The sequence below is a fragment of the Phoxinus phoxinus genome, assembly GCF_949152265.1.
Source record: "Phoxinus phoxinus genome assembly, chromosome: 14".
Taxonomy (NCBI): domain Eukaryota; kingdom Metazoa; phylum Chordata; class Actinopteri; order Cypriniformes; family Leuciscidae; genus Phoxinus; species Phoxinus phoxinus.
In genome coordinates this window covers 11,075,112-11,094,927 of record NC_136889.1, presented here as the reverse complement: position 1 = coordinate 11,094,927, position 19,816 = coordinate 11,075,112, and the positions used below count along the sequence as shown (strand labels likewise).

The following is a 19,816-nucleotide window of genomic DNA, read 5'->3' as shown; positions in this document are numbered from 1 at the left end:
GCTCAAGTTACGATTTTACGCAGCCCTTGCTGTCATTATTAATATCCATCCACAGTTAAAAACTAATTAGTCAAATAAGTGTGTAGTAGAACACAGCTGGAATAAAACCCCACAGGACGTCAAACCCCTGAGGAGATGAGATGAGCGCCCATGTTCCAAGTCATCAATGGCGCTCTGGAATCAATTATTGCTGGAAGCTCTGCCAGTGGCTCATATTGCATTGCGTTGGCCTTTTCAGTCGGTTGGAAGGGAAGTTGGGTGACATGTTAAGTTGTGCTTAATAATTCTGCTCTCCATCCAGAGTAGAGTTATTACATGAAGTACAAAAAATCGACTTGTTCTTTGATGAACACAAATCTTTGAATGTGTCCTGTTCATTTAGCGGCGTGCTACCAGACTATTGATCGGCATACGAGTCAATTCCTCGTGTTCTGGCTCAAAGCGATTGCTGAACTAGACGTTTCTTCCATCATTCAGTCCATTACAGTGGGTCAGGGCTCAGCACTAATGCAAAATCACCAGCGTACACTTTCACCCGACACAAAACAAGACTCAAGCCCCCTAATTTTACCCTTTATAAACTTCCCCCCTTTTTAAAAATGTCCCTTTCTACTGCTAAGTACTGCACTGGTCTTTAAATATACATCACAGCATACAGGCACTTAACTTTAAGTACAAATCAAAGACCTGGCACTTGTCTTGTAATGCTACAGAGAGTCCAGACTGTGACTTTAATCTCCTGTCATCCAGTTTCCTTTAGACTGAAGTTCGTCCTGTCTACAAGCTCATACTAAACTCATAACTCTTACTAAAACGTCTGATCTCCACCCTCTTCACTATCAAAGGACAAACGACAGTGCTTTTTTCCTGAGGGAAAATAATGGTTTCTTTTGATTATAAAGGAGCCACACTAAAAACTCGCTACCTCGCTGATACAGTATAAATTGATAGAAAACAAGGAACTGATTTGCATGTGCAGATTTCCACAAAATGTGCATGCAATATTTTGGTTTATTTGATTATGCTTAACCGGGATGTGGTAATCTCAGCTTCATTTAACACATTTTACAGTGTTTAAATCCATTTCACCCAAATATGCAGCTGAGGAAATGCTTTAAAAAGTCTTTAGATTTCGTCTGGGCTGGCTGATAAGTGATGCAATAGCCACCGGCTCTTCAACAGAACTTTGCAGGACATTGTGTTTTAGTTCTCTAACTCCTTAAGGGTCCATTTAGCTTTTTCTTGAAGTAGCAGGCAAAAGCAAAGGGCACCCTCATTCAATCTGAGCTATGTGCAGTGATCCCTGCCATATGCTTCCACCTTTGAGAACAACTGTTTCCTTTCATCCAAAATCAGAGCAGTGCAGTCAGTTTTGTGCTGGATAGTTGGATCTCATTGGCTTTTATTGCTGCTTTTATTCTGTATTTATGGTCTCTCATAAGAGATTTGCGACCATGATTTAGTACAGGGTTTGTACAGGGTTTATGGAAAAACTCAATTCACTACCATTCAAAAGCAATTTATACTTTTATTCATCAAGGATGCATTAAATTGATCAAACGTTTTATACAGACATTTATAATGTTGAGAAAGAATTATATTACTTACAAATAATAATAATGCTCCTTTAAACTTTCTATTCCTCAAAAATTGTGGAATGAAATGTCTCACAGTTTCCACAAAAATATGATGTTTTCAACATTGATAATAATAAGAATGTTATAATGTTTCTTGAGCAGCAAATAAGCACATTAGAATGATTTCTGATGATCATGTGACACTGAAGACCGGACTAATGGCTGCTGAAATTGCAGTTATTTTAATTGTAATAATATATCACAATATTACTCTTAATACTATGTTTTTCATAAATTAATAAACATTTTAAAAGGGGCTTCTTTTAAAAACAAATCTTAAAAATCCCAAACTTTTGAACATGTATACCATGGAATATAAACATGTTTTAAATCAGAAATGTATAACATGAAAGGTCATATTTCATTGGATAGATATTGCTCTTTTGTACTGTTATTGTGTGATCCATCCTGTGTGATTCATTGGACAGCACATGATACAAGCTAATAGATAATAATTATAGATGTTAAAGTGGGCTCGCAGGCTCAAAAAGCCAAATCACACCTCCAACAAAAAAACAGAATGTGGAAGGTCATGGAAAAGTCATGCAAATTCATTGGTCATTAAGTGTTAGAACCTTGTTTGGCTTTTTACAGCACTTAATGTTGTAAAACTGTTAATTTCCTCATCTATTGATGCATGGGTATAAGGACTAGGCCTACTGCGATTCAGTTTTTCCTCAGACTGTTAATTCTTTATTCATGTCTGTCTGGGTTTCATCACTAACACTCACACTGAAAGATTTCATCATCACATCTTCCCCAGCTATTGATTCACCCCTTCGTTTATTATGAATGTCTTCTGTTTCTTTCTTTTTTTCCTGCTCTAGCCGCCTCGCCATCTCTTCATCTCTCTCTATCATAGTCTGAGCTGTATGAGTGATGGATGCAGTCATTCTCATTGTGCTGTGGTTTATAGTCCTGTAGATAACCCACCAGCATGTCCTGACTGACCTCCATAGTAATGGGTATTAATGAGAGGTCATAAAGCATATCTGGTCTGACCACAGTAAAGTATGCCGCCAGAGGCCTGACAAACCCAGACGAGCGACTGTTTCAGAGTATACATCCTCTCACTTCCCATGCAGCTCCATTAATTATGTGCCATGCATTCATGAAGATGATGGAACGGATTTTATGGGAAGCGCTCGTGCATCTATACATTCATTTGAATGTGCCACTATATGAACTTAAAAAAAAGGGAAGCAAGGTAAATCTGTGTGTTCAGTCTGATTCAAATTCAATTATACTGTTTAGCAGAATTCAATTTACTGTTCAATTATATAATATTTAAATTATATAGGCTCACTTTCTAAAATGTTTCCTTTGTTGCTTCTATGATTGTTAGGCATTAATTGAATTAAACTTTCATCAGCCAATCACAATTAAAAAAATCTGATTATGCTTGGATTACAAATTTGCATGATCATATGCGCACCCTAGATTAAAGTTTCTAGTATTTTACGAAAAAAAAAAAAAAAAAAACTGTGGTATTGGTGCATGGTGATGGTTTTGTGGCTTAAATCATGAACATCACTAATCCAGCTAATCAAAGAGTGTTTTCAACAAACCAGCCTTGCTGTGCTCTATGAAGCACTCAGACAATGTGATTAAAATGTTGGCTTAATGTCGAGGAAGCACACACTGGTGTTTCCAAATAATTACAGGGGAAGTTATCTGGCAGTTATTGGCTCTGGAACCCCTGTGAAGTCATTAGGTAATCTCATTAGGTAATAATGACCTCATTGGCTTGTTCCTTTACCTCCCAACTGGTGTAAGCGAGCAATTTGGGAATAAATAAAATCAGGATGTTGTGCGTATCTGCATTGTTTTCAGTTCTCTCCCCCCATCCATTTCTGTTATACTTTAGTTTTTTAAGTAGGATGCCAAATATCCAAACTCCAGCAACAGTGACAGTGAATGAAACACCAGCAGTTTTTAGCGTTCAAAGAGGGAACAAAATGCAGGAGAGTAACATGTTGGTGTGTTTGATGTGAAAAAATATCTTTGCATCATTGCTGTTTCTTTGAGGGCAGAGAGACAGATTCTCCAGAGACCCTATATTTCCTCCAATTAGATATGAGAGCAGTGAAGTGTGCCTTCTTTCTTTCTTTCTTTCTTTCTTTCTTTCTTTCTTTCTTTCTTTCTTTCTTTCTTTCTTTCTTTCTTTCTTTCTTTCTTTCTTTCTTTCTTTCTTTCTTTCTTTCTTGATTATACTGAAATTTCAGGATTTCCAATATGATAAGCCAATAATTACGTTTATGTTACAGTATGACAGTTAGTCTACCAGCCTCTGTGTCGCTCTATATGTCTTTCTGTTTCTCTTTGCCCACATCTCTACCAAACCTGACTGTTTTTGCTGTGTGATCCTCAACTTTGCTTGCCAGAATTGGGAGTGCAGTAGTCATCCATCTTCAGGGCATACTTTGGCACTGTGGATGTTAAATTAAAAACGTATAGCCAACAGAACTAGGTCATATGCACTTTAAGTGTCGAAGACAGCGCTTAGAAAATGAGCATCATCAATCAAACCTGTGAGTCTGCAATGCTTTGTGAATTCAGCAACACTACAGCCCAATTATAAAGGTTGATAGACTGGAGACAATGTTGTTTTTTCTGCTAAATGTAAACTTTTCAACTGTAACCACCAACTGTGTAGATTAAACGTTTGCTATTATGTCACATTATGTTAATCACTTGGTTATCTTTAAGCTCTCGTGTCTGTCTTCTAGAACAATTCAGCTCAAATACTTTTCTTAACTTTGTCTCTGAAATAAATTTGAGGTATTTTATGTTGATGTTTTTAGTTTTTATATTCAACCATCTCTTGTAAGTTTCGATATCAAATGATTCCTGCTTTGAGAGTTCTTTTTTTCAGGTGTCTGAAAATCCCTTTAGATGCATGAATCCCTGTCGTAACCTCTCAAACTGAATGAAAGCTGTAGTTTTCAGCGTTTAGAACAGACTGTTCATTTCCTCTGCATGGCTCCTATGATTGGCAGCTGACATTCTGAGTAATGACAAGGATGGCAAAGGAAAATATCATATCACTGAGATAATAATAGACCAGGGACTCTTAAAAGCTGGGGAGAGAACAAGCGAGATTACATTCTCTGATGACTTTTGCACCGCTGAACACAGAGCGTACCCAACTACAAGTGTCTCATATAGTTATTTAAAGTGGTGGGACGCTGATTTAAATATAGAATGTATAACTGTCAACTTATATAATATGGATATTCATAACTTTTTCATTTTGTTTCATTTGCGAAAATGAGATTTTGGCCTTATAAATAGAAAATAGGGATGCATAGAACTACATATTTTCATAATCAACTAGTCAGTGGGTTGTCTGAAGTACTAGTTGACGTCTTAGCTCTGGATAATTGGGCTGATTTATGGTCCACCACACATAGGAAAAATGTGTGCGTTAATGAGCAGCTAGATGGTCTGCATCTGAATAACCAAATCCTTGAGGTCCTAAGATGTGCTTTTAAAGTCGGAATGAAAAAAAAAAGAAGTTTTTTTGTAAATGATTCTTCAATACTTACCTTATTTTTATATTTGACCTCGTAATTTTTAATCAAAATGTCCAAACTTGATCTTCTGGTGAAACTTTAGGTGATGTATGCAGAACTTCTCCAATCATTTTGATCCTCTCACTGCTCAAACTCCGCCCCTCTTTACCTTCGCCGCAAGCTTTTGTCCTGGAAATGTTAAACTGAATATTAAACTAACCATGTTTTACCATCTAACATTTAACATCCTAACATTTGAACAAAATGTTCTGTTCGAAACCAAGGGAAAACTTGTGACTTTGAGTGTGTGTGCGTGTGTGTGTAACAAATATGGGAAATGAAACTAGACAGATGTCTAAACTCAAAACCAAAAACAGAGTTTGGTTACCTAGTAAAAAGAGGGCTTGTCTATAAAGAACAATCAAATTAAGTAATGTTTCGTGTCATTTTTGCCATACCTCCTTATAAAACTGTTGTATTTGTGTTTTACTGGTGGGATTCTCAATGGAATTTGTCTGAGATCCTCCGGCCATGCTTAATGCTTCTTCTTGGGGGAAGTTCTCTGAGGAAATGTCGAGAACTCCCGGCCGTGATTAAAGCATTTAGAGGACATTTGTTGAAGTCTGTTTGTCTATTATTCCTGCGCAGGAAGTAAGCTAGTGGAGCAAGTTATTTATTGAAACACTAGAGACCTTACTACCAAGTGATAGTGTGGATCGCGTTAGGAACACTAGAGATCTTATTCCCAAGTGATAGTGTTCTATAGGGGGCGAGACTTCGTTCGACTCTTTGTGAGACTCTTAGGCGGGGTTAGATTGTATCAACTCGCGCGTTCAGAGGTAACTCAACTTGAGTATAATATTTTCAGGTGTCAAAGCAACTAAGTCAGGTGCGTAGGGGGAAAATCTACCACACTTTCATTCAGATCTGCCTCCATCCAATCAACAACCGTTGGGTTGAACCAAGTTCATGCCCTACATTTTTTTTCTTTTTTGATAATCTGTTTAACTTAGAACTATCAATATGGAAGAAACTACCTCTGTTCATTGCGACTTTTACTTTTTTAACTTGACACAGCTTCCTCCTAACACAAAATTCAATGTGTGAGACATTGAAAAAAACAGAACGAGAACCGATGCAGTGGCTAATTTAAATCTAAAACAACGACTAGAAAAACTATTAATTTGTGGATCCGCCATGCTGACCCATCGCTAATAGAAAGCACACTTTCTTTTGAAAAGTTGTTTAAACTGAGTTCATACAGCAATAACACTTAAGTGAGATGATGTGAGAATGCACGTTAAAAAATGCCGTTAAATGTTAAAAACATCTCACAGCCACATTTTGCTCTCTCATTACAAAAGCCCCTGGGTCTGCTAAACAGCTCTCTGTATTTTTGTTTGTGAATGTGAGAAGAGAGAAATATCACAGTACTTGTATGATTTAGAAGTGCAGCAGACGCAGATGACTGCCAGTTTAGATAGCCACACTGATACTCCACTCCCAGTGGGTTTCCGCATTAGCTCAGAGCGATCTCTCACTTTTCCGGTCCTTTATGAGCAGTTGAGTCAGTGGGCGCCTTTTGAACGTGACTGCCGTTTTAGTATTTTCCCTCCCACATCGTTCCTTCTCGAGTAGAGCTGCCTGACAGGCTCTGATGCGATGTCTCTTCACTTCAGCGTGACCTTTGACTCATATAGTCAGTAGGCAGTGATAAAGAGTGCAGTGATGACTGTGACGTCTGTCAGATGTCATAGGACTAGAGCTGTCTGATGCTTCACAAGTCTCAATAGTAGTTTTAGCTGTCATTTTAAGGGTGCTTGGTAAGCCGCACAGCCCTCTGAGTTTCAGAGCAGATGGCCTCTATCAGTGCTGCCAGTTTGGATGCAACAAGTACTGGCCAATCAGAGCCAAGCACTGCTGCTTTAGCCTGATTGCACTGTGGAGGTTTATATACTACACTTTAAGCCTCTGGCAATAGATGCACTTTCACCGAATTTTCACCATTCTGTCTCACTTTGGTGAGTTGATCAAATGAAATGGAAAATTATTTACAGTCATGAAAACATTGGGTTTGGACCTGAAAAACTTGTATATCACAAGCTGCCCAAACTAACATAGTAATAATGTTGTTTTTGGCCATGTTCATCAAGACCTGCAGCTAAGCCCCTTCAAACTGCATGCCCTGCTTCATTGTGCTGTACTGTAGATGGTCCTCACTCTCTTTCTGATGCCATTGTGGGACCTTTAAGTTGAAGTCATAACAATTTGATAGGAAATATTGCAATATAATCACAAATACAATATATGGTCACATTTAATGTATGAAACCAATAAAAAAAAACATGAAAATCCATATATGTTAAAAAGTGTTTAGGTATATTTTTGGTTTTAATATATTTCTAAATTAAACTTTTTGTTTGTTTGTTTGTTTGTTTGTTTGTTTGTTTGTTTGTATACTTTATTGTCCTTTTTCAGGAAATTTGTCTTGGACTCAAAGCTGCATTTATACAAAAATACATACATACAACATATGCACACACAAACCAATAAATAAAAAGCTAAAATCTATATGAGCATTACCAAACTACATTACTACATCTTGCTATTTAACATATTAATAGATACAGGGATAAAAGACTTTTTGTAACGGTTGCTCTTACATAATGGGACTCTATACCGTCTTCCTGATGGTAGAATCTGATACATTGAAAATAAAACATGGCTTGAATCACTCACTATTTTCTGTGCATTTTTTAAAATCAGTGATTCGTAAATTGATTGAAGTGATGAGTACTCCCTTAACACCCATAACTTTCATTGCAATTTTCACAAGACGAGCAAGCTGTGATTTTAATTGGACCGTAAGATTGCCATACCAAGTTTGCATCCCATAATTCAAAAGACTACCTAAAACAGCGTAATAAAATAATTGCATAATTCTCTGATTTACACCAATCAGCCTAAGTCTTCTTAAAAAATACAGTCGTTGTTGGAATTTTGAACAAAGATAATCAATGTGGGCTTTCCAAGTAAATGAACGATCAATGATCACACCTAGATACTTATAGGTATCCACCTGCTCAACTATATTATCATAGATGATAACTGGGCTATAATCACCTAATCTTTTTGGATCTATTATCATTTCCTTCGTTTTTGATACATTTACGATAAGATGATTTACATTGCACCACCGCACAAAATTCTCAATTTCAGACTGATACGCTAATATATCTAGATCTTTCTCTAGGAGACTCAATATCACTGTGTCATCAGAGTATTTAATAATATAGTTGTTCTTATTTATACTAAAACAGTCATTTGTATAAAGAGTAAACAGAAAGGGCGAACATACGCAACCTTGAGGCACACCAATACTAATAGATTTAACATCAGAGAGTGTATTATTTACTTTTACATATTGTGTACGATTGGTTAAGAAAGAGAAAAGCTGCACAAGTGTTTGCAACATTGATAATACCAAATATTTCTTGAGCACAAAATCATCCTAGGGGTGCGTTTCCCGAAAGCATCGTTAGCCAACTATGGTCGCAAGTTCCATCATTATTAGCATAGTTCAACGATTTGGTGTTTCCCGAAACCATCGAGCTGTGATTAGAAGCATAGTTTCTAGTTTACATGAAATGTAGACTGAATAAATCCTTATCTTTAGCAAAATAAGCAAGCGGACCTTCAGTACAACCCGTGTTTTTTATTTCGAATACATACAAATGTAATTTACGTCTTCTAGTTTGTCAAGAGATTTAAAGCACCGTTTTTAAAGACTGCGCATGTGCGAACGTGCTCAACTATGTAAGAACGAGCCAAATATTGAGTGTGGTAATAAAGCAAAATAACTGAGAAAAATTTGAAATGGTCTTCAGATGCCATGTCTGTAACTTATATGACAAAATCTAGCGTTAATTCGATCTCAAACAGATTAATTAAAATAAGTTATTAGTCCACCACGTGTGAGACGTCATAAACCAACGTGGTTGAACGATACTTTGCGACATACGGTTTCGGGAAACAGTCGTGACTAGCTAGTTGATTTCTCCAACGATGCATCGTACTATGGTAGTTAAGCAGTGAGCTATATAGTTGTACGGGAAACGCACCCCAGATTGATTTCTGAAGGATCATGTGACACTGAAGACTGGAGTAATGGCTGGTGAAAATTTCGCTTTTCTATCACTGGAATAAATGACATTTTAAAATATATTAAAATAGAAATTGTAATAATATTTCAAAATATTACTGTTTTTATTAAAAAGTACTAACCAGCCCCACACTTTTTGGACTTACTATATTGACCACAAATTCTGTTCCTGTTTAAAAAAAAAAAAAAAAAAAAAAAGAATCCTGTTTAAACAATGAATGAAAATTGCATCACTTTCTCTATATTGTTTTTCAAACAAGAACAGTATTTTCTTATTTGTACATGGCCAAAGTTTGGACTATGATTCAGCAACATTCTGTTTGCATGCTCTATTTCATCACGTCCAATCATGGGAAATAGATCACAGCTCTACTATCTCTTGCATCCATGCAAATACAGCAGCAAGTCTAATGATTCTCACTAGTATAACTTCCCCTGAAATGGAGGTCTCTTAGTGTGCCGGTACTCTGGGGCTAGAACAGTATATCTCTGTGACAGGCTGGGGGGGGCTGTGCATATTAATGCCTCACAGATCATGTTTGTGTACAGGGCCAGGATCGAGCAGGCAGTCTGGGCCATAAATCCTCATCATTCGAGAGTTCTAACAGGATGGTGATGCTAAAGCTGGAGGGAGTGTGTATGTGTGTGAGGGATGTTAACTTCTCAAACAACCTCCCATTTTGGTGGGAGTGGAGATATCTGACATATTAAAAATAAAATGGGTACTGCTCATAAGTCCTTCAGGCTAATCACACAGCCAAGGCATCAATTGCTAGTTTACTCAGAATTACTCAAACTGTTACTAATACTAAGTATCATGTTTTCTAAACCAACATAATCTTGTCAACACCGGTTGCCTTACCAAACCCACCATTACCCTAGGATTTAACCAATCACTGCCGAATGCACCCTGAAGAAATATCTTATATCTAAATATAAGGAATGTCCTTCTCCGAGAGCATGCCACCTTGACCGAAAGAGTGAGGAGAGACAGAACAAGGGCTTCAGGGATCAATTACAGAGGTCTTGAGTTATAGGACGGCTACTGTTTCATTTGCCGTTATTACACTGGAGGATTGTTTGCAGAAACAGAGAGTTTATTAAGCACTACAAAGAACCGAAAGACAAGGTTTTCTTTCCAACCATGTGGCTTCTCTGGTTCACTGATGGTAAACAAGGAAAAAGCTCTTGTACTGAGTACCAGTGGTGAGAATATTTTTAATGTTTAATACAGTTATTGGGATTAGGATTTTGGACCAATGATATTTTGTTGTGGGTGAGGCTACTAAACACAACACTACGAATAGAAACCAAGCCATCAACAAAATTACCTGTTACTTGTAGCTTTTATTGCACAATGTTTCATTTGTATTTATGTTATTATATGCTTTTTTTATTTATTTTGTTCATAAGGTGTTCATAAGGACTGCACAGGGCTTTGGCAGAGCCCCTATATAGCTAACTAATTACAACACATTATCAATCACAGTCCTTACCTTATATTATAAAATATCTCCAGTGAGGAATCTACATCTGTATGAACACAGGGAGAGAAAACCTGGACACACACCAGCCGTGTCATTCGAAGTATTTGTTAATGTTTCCCATCCTTTTAGTCTCATTAAAATGTCTTTGTTTTCAGTCACTGGACTGCAGAGAAAGCAAATGAAGAGACAATTATAGAAACAATCACCTGAAAGGCACATAAAACGTTATAGCGAGAGACTTACACACACACACATACACAGTGCACACACTCAAGAGGACATCAGGTTCTAATCACGGTGGTGTTTTAATCAAATCCACGACCTCTCTGCTAATCGCTGGTGACATTTCAGTTCCAGATAAAGTATGAGAGGAGCGTGCTGGCCTCCCCTCCTCGTTTCACTGTACGTTTCCCATTAACCCTCAGGTGAGGCTTTTATTAGGATTTAATCAGGCCTCTGTTTTCTGATCCTGGAGAGAAAGTATGTTATAACAGCAGAGACGTGAGAGAGAATTAAAAGAGTGACTACAGTGCCTTTGCTCTCATTTTATTGAATTGGAACGTGTATGTTCTCTGTATTGCTACGCACTCACAAAACAAGTTCATTGTTTTCATTTATATTTTGGAGCTTCCAAACAGCCATCCAACCATCCATCCAATCTTTCTATCTGAGAACTGAACCCATGTCCTTGGTGTTGCTAGTGCCTTACATGTACTTTGTAGGTTATTTAGCTGCTACAGGAACACAAACCTGTGAGATTATGTGAGCTCCACCTTCTAAAGAACACACATTCTGCTGCACTAAGGCTAATTATTTAATGTAAATCAATATACAGTAAATAAATACAAATCTAGAAAAAAAACTTTACTTACCTACAGTTGGATCATTATTGTGCTGGCTCAAGGAAAGAACAGATGATAACAGAGGTCCAAATAAAACACAAGAAGCAGATCTGTAAATACTCAGGTTTGCTAATAGCATTCAATGTCATTATTCAGACTGATTCTCCTGCAAATTGAAAATTAGAGCCAAAAGAGGAAGGAAATAGGAGACACTAATCAATTTTAGGCTTTATCAGAGATGAGACACAGTAGGGAAGGCGGTTCGTGCTCTAACTACCAGGCAAGATGGCCAGTGTGTGTGAGGTGTGGGGTGAGTGTGTGATTTAGAGATGCACCGATCGACTGGCCAGGGACCAGAATCGGAGGATTTTCCTCATAATCAGCCCGGACCGGTAACCGGCCCGTCAGTCTTACGTCTTTCCGATTCCGTGCTGGTCCATTTTGTGTCCAGTGGCACAGGCAAAAACATCAGCTGTGCGTTCTCGCTATCTTCTCTCCGATGGTGAATTGACACACACCCGCCTCCTCTCACTTACACGTCTCATTCGCTCCGGTTAAATAGTGCTTGTATTGAGCATAATTTTACTAATTCATACAGATTTAGTATATTTAGAAAAAAAAAGAAAAAAAAAAGTAAATTGCTATTACAATTGGGTTTAAACCTTGTATTATATAGCAATTCTTCACAAAATTACCAGCTAACTGCAAGTAAATATGTTTTATTTACCCGCCATAGCCCCTTTTTACTTTTATGTGGTGCTTGTCGAGTGTAAATGTTAGACACTGGTTATATGGATTGTGTGTCTGTGTGTGTTCATGTGTGATTTGGTCAGTCTCTTCTGTGTGACATTTGGTACTAAGGGTTCATACAAGAGGTGAAAGAGGCAGACAGCTGTAGAGGATTGTTTCAACCTGAAGCTCTTTGTGCCAAGCCACAGAATAGGTATTTTATTCTTGTCAGCCTCAGGGCATCAGATCAGAAGGGCACATCGCGCACACACACACACACACACACACACACACACACACAGAATGTATTTTTTTTTTTGATGATGACATCTGACAGTAGTGTAACTCGGCAGAGAGGTTTTTTTTTTGGCTTTGAGTGTCTGTGTGAAAGTGTGTGTGCATGTCTGATGCTCTGACTGAGAACATCACACTGTTTATGAATAGGCGAGATTGCATTCCACTTTTTCTTCCACACAAAGATAAGCACCCACTCTCAGAGAGCAAACCAGAGACACAGAGACTGTTCTGTGCTGAAGGGCTTGAATGGGCAGATGTTGTCTGGGCAGATGGACTTTAAATGTGTGTACATTTTAAATGCTTGTGTGTGTGTGTGTGTGTGTGTGTGTGTGTGTGTGTGTGTGTGTGTGTGTGTGTGTGTGTGTGTGTGTGTGTGTGTGTGTGTGTGTGTGTGTGTGTGTGTGTGTGTGTGTGTGTGTGTGTGTGTGTGTGTGTGTGTGTGTGTGTGTGTTGAATTACAGTCCAGACGGCTAACAGATGGAGTGGAGCGGTGTTGTTTTACATTGTTCTATGGAGGGTCAAGGGGTCATAGTGCATATCATAAAGATACACTACTGTTTTATAAAAAATATATTTATTTAAAGGTTTTTTGATGAAGTCTTGCTGACCTCGAAATTTTTAATGATTTTGAATGTGCTATTGACTTCAGCACAGACTTGAAATTAACTTGTTATAGAGACAGTCATCACTCACTCAGCACTGATCGAAATTATCTACTTATTAATGTGCATCATTATCAGAAGCGTACCGCAAACACTGTTACCAGTCCATTTTACTTACACAATTTCTGAATGAAGCAGGATATTCAACAAGAAAAAAGACAGGACTTGATTAGATCATGAAAAGCTATATACCACAAGAAGTCCGGTATTGGAAGGGGTTAAAAGGGTAAAGGGGGATTTATGACATAATTTAAGGCATTTCAGAGGCAGAAGTTTGGATATGTTTTGATAAAATATTACTACATTTTGCTTTGCATTGTGCACAATTTGAAGCCATGTCCAACAAATACAGACTGGATGTCATTAATCTCGAATGGAGAGTAATACAGGAGATGCATGGAGTTCTTGCGAATGGGGAATTTTTAGGTCACGTGCGACCCAATGTGATGCATTATAATCAAAACTATGAGCGTGAGGTGAGAATTACTAATTATTATTTCTGTAAAATGTGCATAATTTGCACATAATCATTTACATTGATTAGCCCTAGAAAACCTACTGTGTCTTTCAGATGTATTTGTTATATATATATATATATATATATATATATATATATATATATATATATATATTCATCGTTCATATATTTTACAGAAGCGAAGGTAAACGGCTGCTTCACAACCGATTTAAAAACTTCTGTGCGACTGCCACTAGGGGGCGAAATGCGCCAATCATATTGTACGTTAATGTTGGAGATTGTGGAAAAGTGGCTTAAGCCATTTCATACACTTGTTTTTAGCCTTGGTCTGATCCAACACGACTTACTTAAGCAAATGACATCACCTCCTGCTGCTAGAGGCTCTGTGGATACAGCCTCCTCCTGGGCTCCCTTAAAGACAACCATCTTATTAGCACAGGCCTTACACACACATGCACATGTATGCTACACCCTCACTCTAATACAACCCATCTCTTGTTTTTAATTGGCTCTCATTATAACCAAACTGCTGCTGTAGCTCAGCAAGTCTCCAGAAATGTTAGTTAATGGTGGAATGTGCTAGAAAGCCAGCAATTAGCCGCAGCTGACAGGCGAGAGAAGAGCCGTGCGGGCCGCTTTGATGACTCCCCTGTTCGGCCAAGATGACTGTTTGTTTAGGCTGCAGGGATCCAAAGGGACGAGCACTGTTTCATTTAACATAAAAAAACAGCCTAAAACAAAAAACAGGTTCCTTATAAACAGCCTCTGTGTTTTGGCAGACCTGCAGAAATAGGGATGATTAATTCACATGCCTGACAGTGCCGTGGGGTATTCAAATGAAAGATTTTTTTTTTTTTTTTTTTTTTTGGTGGAGCAGGGGTTTCAGAGCTGTAGATAGTATCAGACTCTTTGTTTTTCATTGTCTGTTCTTTCTGCTTTTTTATTTCTCTTATGGAATCCAATTTTTTACTTTTAAAAGTTTACATATATTTGTTGTTATTTATTTATTTATACAGATTTAAAGGTGATGTAAGCTGCTGATTATGCTCATTTCAACCACACACCCTCATTGCAAAACCCCGCCTCAAAAGACATGCAAAATAATTGACAGAAAGAGAGTGTCTAATTGGCTATTGATTCTGATTAGCACAATTACCGTAATTATTGTAACGTGCTGATCTACCCTGCGGGATATAAATTGGCATACACTTGCTGCATGTCTCATAAAACGTTCAATGTGAACATCTGTGAGAAAGTGCAGACATATGGATAAATCTGAAAAAGCGCGACAACGCGAAAGAGAGCTCAATTCAGTCCGTCATTCAGAATGCCGAATTTCAGACAGTACGAGTTCTGAAGTGAATTCTCTTTCGCATCTTTTCGCGCTTGAATGGACTAATACACACACAATTATGCCAAAAATATAAGTTTTGGCGAGTATTCATGTAAACACTCGGTTATGTCTTAAATGTGTATACATAGTTGGGAGAATATTGGATGTGAATCAGTGTTTTGGATTCGTGTATTCGCCTTAAAGTGACAGCAGTCTAATAAACCTGCTGCTGTCTGTCATTAATGATAATCAAACAACAAAAGAAAAAGAGAATCACTTAATGCTCTTGACTGAATAACTTTAATAGCTTTAATCTTTATTTTTAATGTCTGTAAATAAGTATGTCTGCTTGGAAGACTGAAGAATGCAATGCAATTTTGTTATAAAGAATGCATATATCATTAATTGAAAAGAAGAACATGTTCTTGTTTCTTTATGAGAAGTGTTTTTTATTTAATTTTAAGATACAGACATGTTATATGTCAAAGCAGTTAAATCTGTCTGTATTGGATGTTCAAAAGAGTATATAATGAGTTTAGAGATTTTAGAGAAATGCTTAATTGATTCATTCAAATTTAACTAAGCCCATTATATTTACTATAGATTTAGTCGACTAAAATCTTATGATAGTATAGACTAAAACTGTATAGATGACTAAAATATGACAGACTGTTATTAACACTGTTAAATACTGTACACTACAGTCAATAGGAACACACTTCACCAATTCATTTTAGTTATATTGTGTATTCTCTGTCTTTGCAGGTGAGCCCGCACTAGCAAAGGAGAACAACTGCTTGAATGCAGCGAAGGCCTGCAATCTAAACGACACCTGTAAGAAATACCGTTCGGCTTACATAAGCCCCTGCACAAGCCGAGTCTCGACGGCTGAAGTCTGCAACAAACGGAAGTGCCACAAGGCCCTGCGGCAGTTCTTCGACAAGGTGCCGCCCAAGCACAGCTACGGTATGCTCTTCTGCTCGTGTCCTCTAGGGGATCAGTCGGCCTGCTCTGAGCGCAGACGCCAGACCATCGTGCCAGCCTGTTCATATGAGGACAAGGAAAGGCCCAACTGCCTGACACTGCAAGCATCATGCAAGACCAACTACATCTGCAGGTCTGAACTGGTTTACAAAAGGCAACTTAAAATGTTATTCCCTTGAGCATTTTCTTAATATTGTTAGGTTAATGAAGTTTTAATAAAACAATAAATCATTAACATTTTACTTCAGTGAAAGGTTCGATTTTTTTGTCAATTTTTGGATGATCGATCAAAAGGTTTTCTCATATTTACCAAGATGAACACTAATTCTGAACACAACTACATATATATAAAATAAAGCCTGCTTTTTACTTAAATTGTTATAATAGTATATAATATTTCTTAATTATATTATTACATTACAAAACTGCAGAAAAGATAAGCATTTCATTACATGTATAGTAGTAAAGTCCATACATCCACACTTCACGACAACACTTATCTTGTGTGCATTAACACATGGCAGTGCAAAATGAGCTATTTAGAGGTGCTAAGAAATGCCTCACTGAATCTGAGAGGCAAGATCACAACATGCCATCTATAATAACACATATTCACCACTAGGGACAGAAATGGCCATGAGCAGCTAAGCTGCATCTATTGGGAAATAAAGCGTTTATTAAGGTAAGGCAGGAGAGCACATTGCGAGGACAATCGAGGTGATTATTGAAGTCTAGCAATAAAAACTGCAGCCTTAAATCTGGTTTGTGCAGGAAAGAAGCAACCCCAGAGTCCTCTAAGTGGCTTGTTAAGGATTCATTGGCACAACGTGGATGTAGTTTTGCCAAGCAAACGTCTTTAGGCACAGAGAGAGCGACAGCTAATGACCCTGCTCAATCAGAAGAGCCACCGCTTGGCATTCTGGGGGCACACTCAGACACTTATACAAATAAATGGAATATATTTGCACTTGTGCTCCGGGTCTGTACAGTTCACATTCTCCATTCTCATGCTCGCTTTTTTTCTCATTATTTGTCTTTCTCTTTATATCCATCCTGTTTATGTACCCATGATCATTTTGATGCTACAGTAGGTGTAGCCCCTAGCTGTACCAAGAGCTTCTGTGTAGCTGTGCAAAGATCCCACACTATTCCAACACCATGTGCCTTAGGACACACAGCACAGCACATTCATTTACACATTCCTTCTCCGTCCTTAACACTACGACAGACTGCTGCTGCGAGTCTTCCAACACATTTAACAGCCAAGAACTGTGTGTGTTGTTTGCTCTACAAACAGATTTGGCAACATATGTTTTATTTCACTTATAATGAACAGTATTTAATTATAAAGTAATGTTGCTAGTAGGCTACTCATTGTACCAGAATAGATGTCAAGAAAAGGTGATAAGTAACCATTACTATATGTGTGTATTTGGTGTTTCAGGTCTCGTCTGGCTGATTTCTTCACTAACTGTCAGTCTGAGCCCCGCTCTCTCTCTGGTTGTCTGAAGGAGAACTACGCTGACTGCTTGCTGTCGTACTCTGGTCTCATTGGTGAGTCTGTCTTGTAACTTGGATAAAAAAGTTCATACAAAACATCTGAGAAACAATGCATTTATAAATGTATCTTTCATGCTGTACAGCGTAAAAAGATATATTTTTAATGAAATAGCAAATATATATATATATACTGTATATAACTTTATTTGAGGTATGTTTTTAAGAGATAATCCATGGGTAGCTTGAATCAGCCTGAATGGGTTGTATTTGCTATAACAACCGCCTCGCTATACAATATCCCTCTTATTACATGGCTACCTACCAAATAAATCAATAATTTGACACAAAATATTGATTTAAAAAGGAGTTTCTTGATTTAAAAACGATTGTATTGCTTCCGTTAAAGAACACCGTGTCCATGGCAACGCTCTGTTTTTCATGGCAACGGTGTGTTATACATAGCAGAGGTCTGTTATCAAGAAATAACAGACCGCATTCTACATTAGAATTTAACCAAGCCATGTTATAAACCGTTTTAATGCATAACGTGGAGGCAAATAACCGCTCAACGTGAAGCGGAGCCTGCATGCGGAGTGCATTCAAATCGTTTAATAGACATGACTAGACATGAATTATCCCGCTTATACCATGGTTATTTGCACGCTTTGACAAGCTAAAGCTTTCATTGATGTTTGATTTAATTACTTCAAAAACAGCAATGTTACTTCCTCCTTGCTGAGTAATATAATGTAGTGATTCATTAATGATTTAGTAAGTTAATTTATTAATAAAAGTCTCGAGGGCAGCATTGACAACATATTTCTGTTCTCCTGTTTCTGTGTGTGTGTGTGTGAGTGACGTGTGTGCTTCAATGAAAGTAGCGCATTAATATAGAACAGTGATTAAACTGACTTGGAACTACCTGTGCAGTAAACCGTTTTATTGCACACCTTCCAGCCAATCAGAATCGAGTATTCAGACAGACCGTGATATATGATCATTAACTAATACTGGGTGACTGCTAGTTCTCTTCATACAATCCACTGAGATAGAGAAAGCCAATGTGAAAGCGTGTTTGTTCTCTAGTTCTTTATGTTTTGCTTGTGCTGGAAGTCTTCCCAATGTCGTGTGTGCAGCGCTCCACAGAAACAGCAGCTGGACACACGGGAATACAGCAGTGCAGCTATTAATCTGTGATTAGCTCATGTTGTTGTTCTACCAGTGGGAGACTGTTTCACTTTGTGGGCTAACAGTGTCACATCCCCACAGTATAGTTTTTATGAGGCACACTGCACCAAAATTATTATTTTTTAAGAAAGCTCAGTGAGAGCAAGATATCGGCTAATCTAAGACGACAAGGCACACTTCAAGCATATATTTAGCTTTAAAATTCGAAACTGATGCTTTAATTTTTAAAATACAATATTCCTAAAGAACGTTGGAACATGTATTCTTTTGTTATCCAGGTACGGTGATGACCCCAAATTATCTGCGTTCACCCAAGATCAGCGTGTCTCCATTCTGCGACTGCAGCAACAGCGGCAACAGCAAAGAGGAATGCGACAGATTCACAGAGTTCTTCACTGACAACACTTGCCTGCGTGAGTTACTGCTCTGGCCCAGACTCTCCCTGCTTCTGTCTAAAGTACAATCTGAGGCACACTCGCTGATTTACATGAGTTTGTAGATCTCTCTTTTTTACATTTTCAGTCTTTTGATGAGATCTAAACATTTTGAATTTGTTTTGCTCAAAATGTTTAGGGCCCAATTAAATGAAAACAGTAAAAGTTATTCTCTTTATTAGTAACTATATCAGTAAGCACTGTTTCTGAGCAACCTAAAATGCCTCAATTGTAGTCTTAAGTGACAATAACACAATAACACGTCACAATATTCCTCATTTAAATAATTCCCGCCTAATGCATACACAAAAAAGGGGAGGAGGCCTGGAGGCCAGTTGCATTAGTAGTGTGTTTCCTTTGTTCGCTCTTCCCAGTACCGGTAGTTAAAATGTATTTTTAACACTATTTCTCAGCAGTATACAACCACAACTTTTTGTTGTGTTCTCACCATTTTTCTAACGAGTGCTCTCTGAACCATGCAGGTCAGAGGTTATAAAAATAAAGAATTATCACTGTGAAATGTCCTGCACAAGTCTTGCTTACAAAGGTGGTTCATGTTGATCAGCTT

At 37.8% G+C, this 19,816-nt stretch overlaps 1 protein-coding gene across 6 annotated transcripts in view; it reads left to right on the top strand.

The window, feature by feature from the left end:
• The window catches only part of gfra1a (gdnf family receptor alpha 1a), an 85,125-nt gene that overhangs the window by 53,991 nt on the left and 11,318 nt on the right, over nt 1-19,816 (top strand). For all 6 annotated transcript variants that reach the window (XM_079636187.1, XM_079636185.1, XM_079636188.1 and 3 more), the window contains 3 exons: nt 15,908-16,259; nt 17,571-17,680; nt 19,093-19,227. In XM_079636187.1, the coding sequence (XP_079492313.1) occupies nt 15,908-16,259; nt 17,571-17,680; nt 19,093-19,227 (597 nt within the window). The remainder of the gene's footprint in view (nt 1-15,907; nt 16,260-17,570; nt 17,681-19,092; nt 19,228-19,816) is intronic.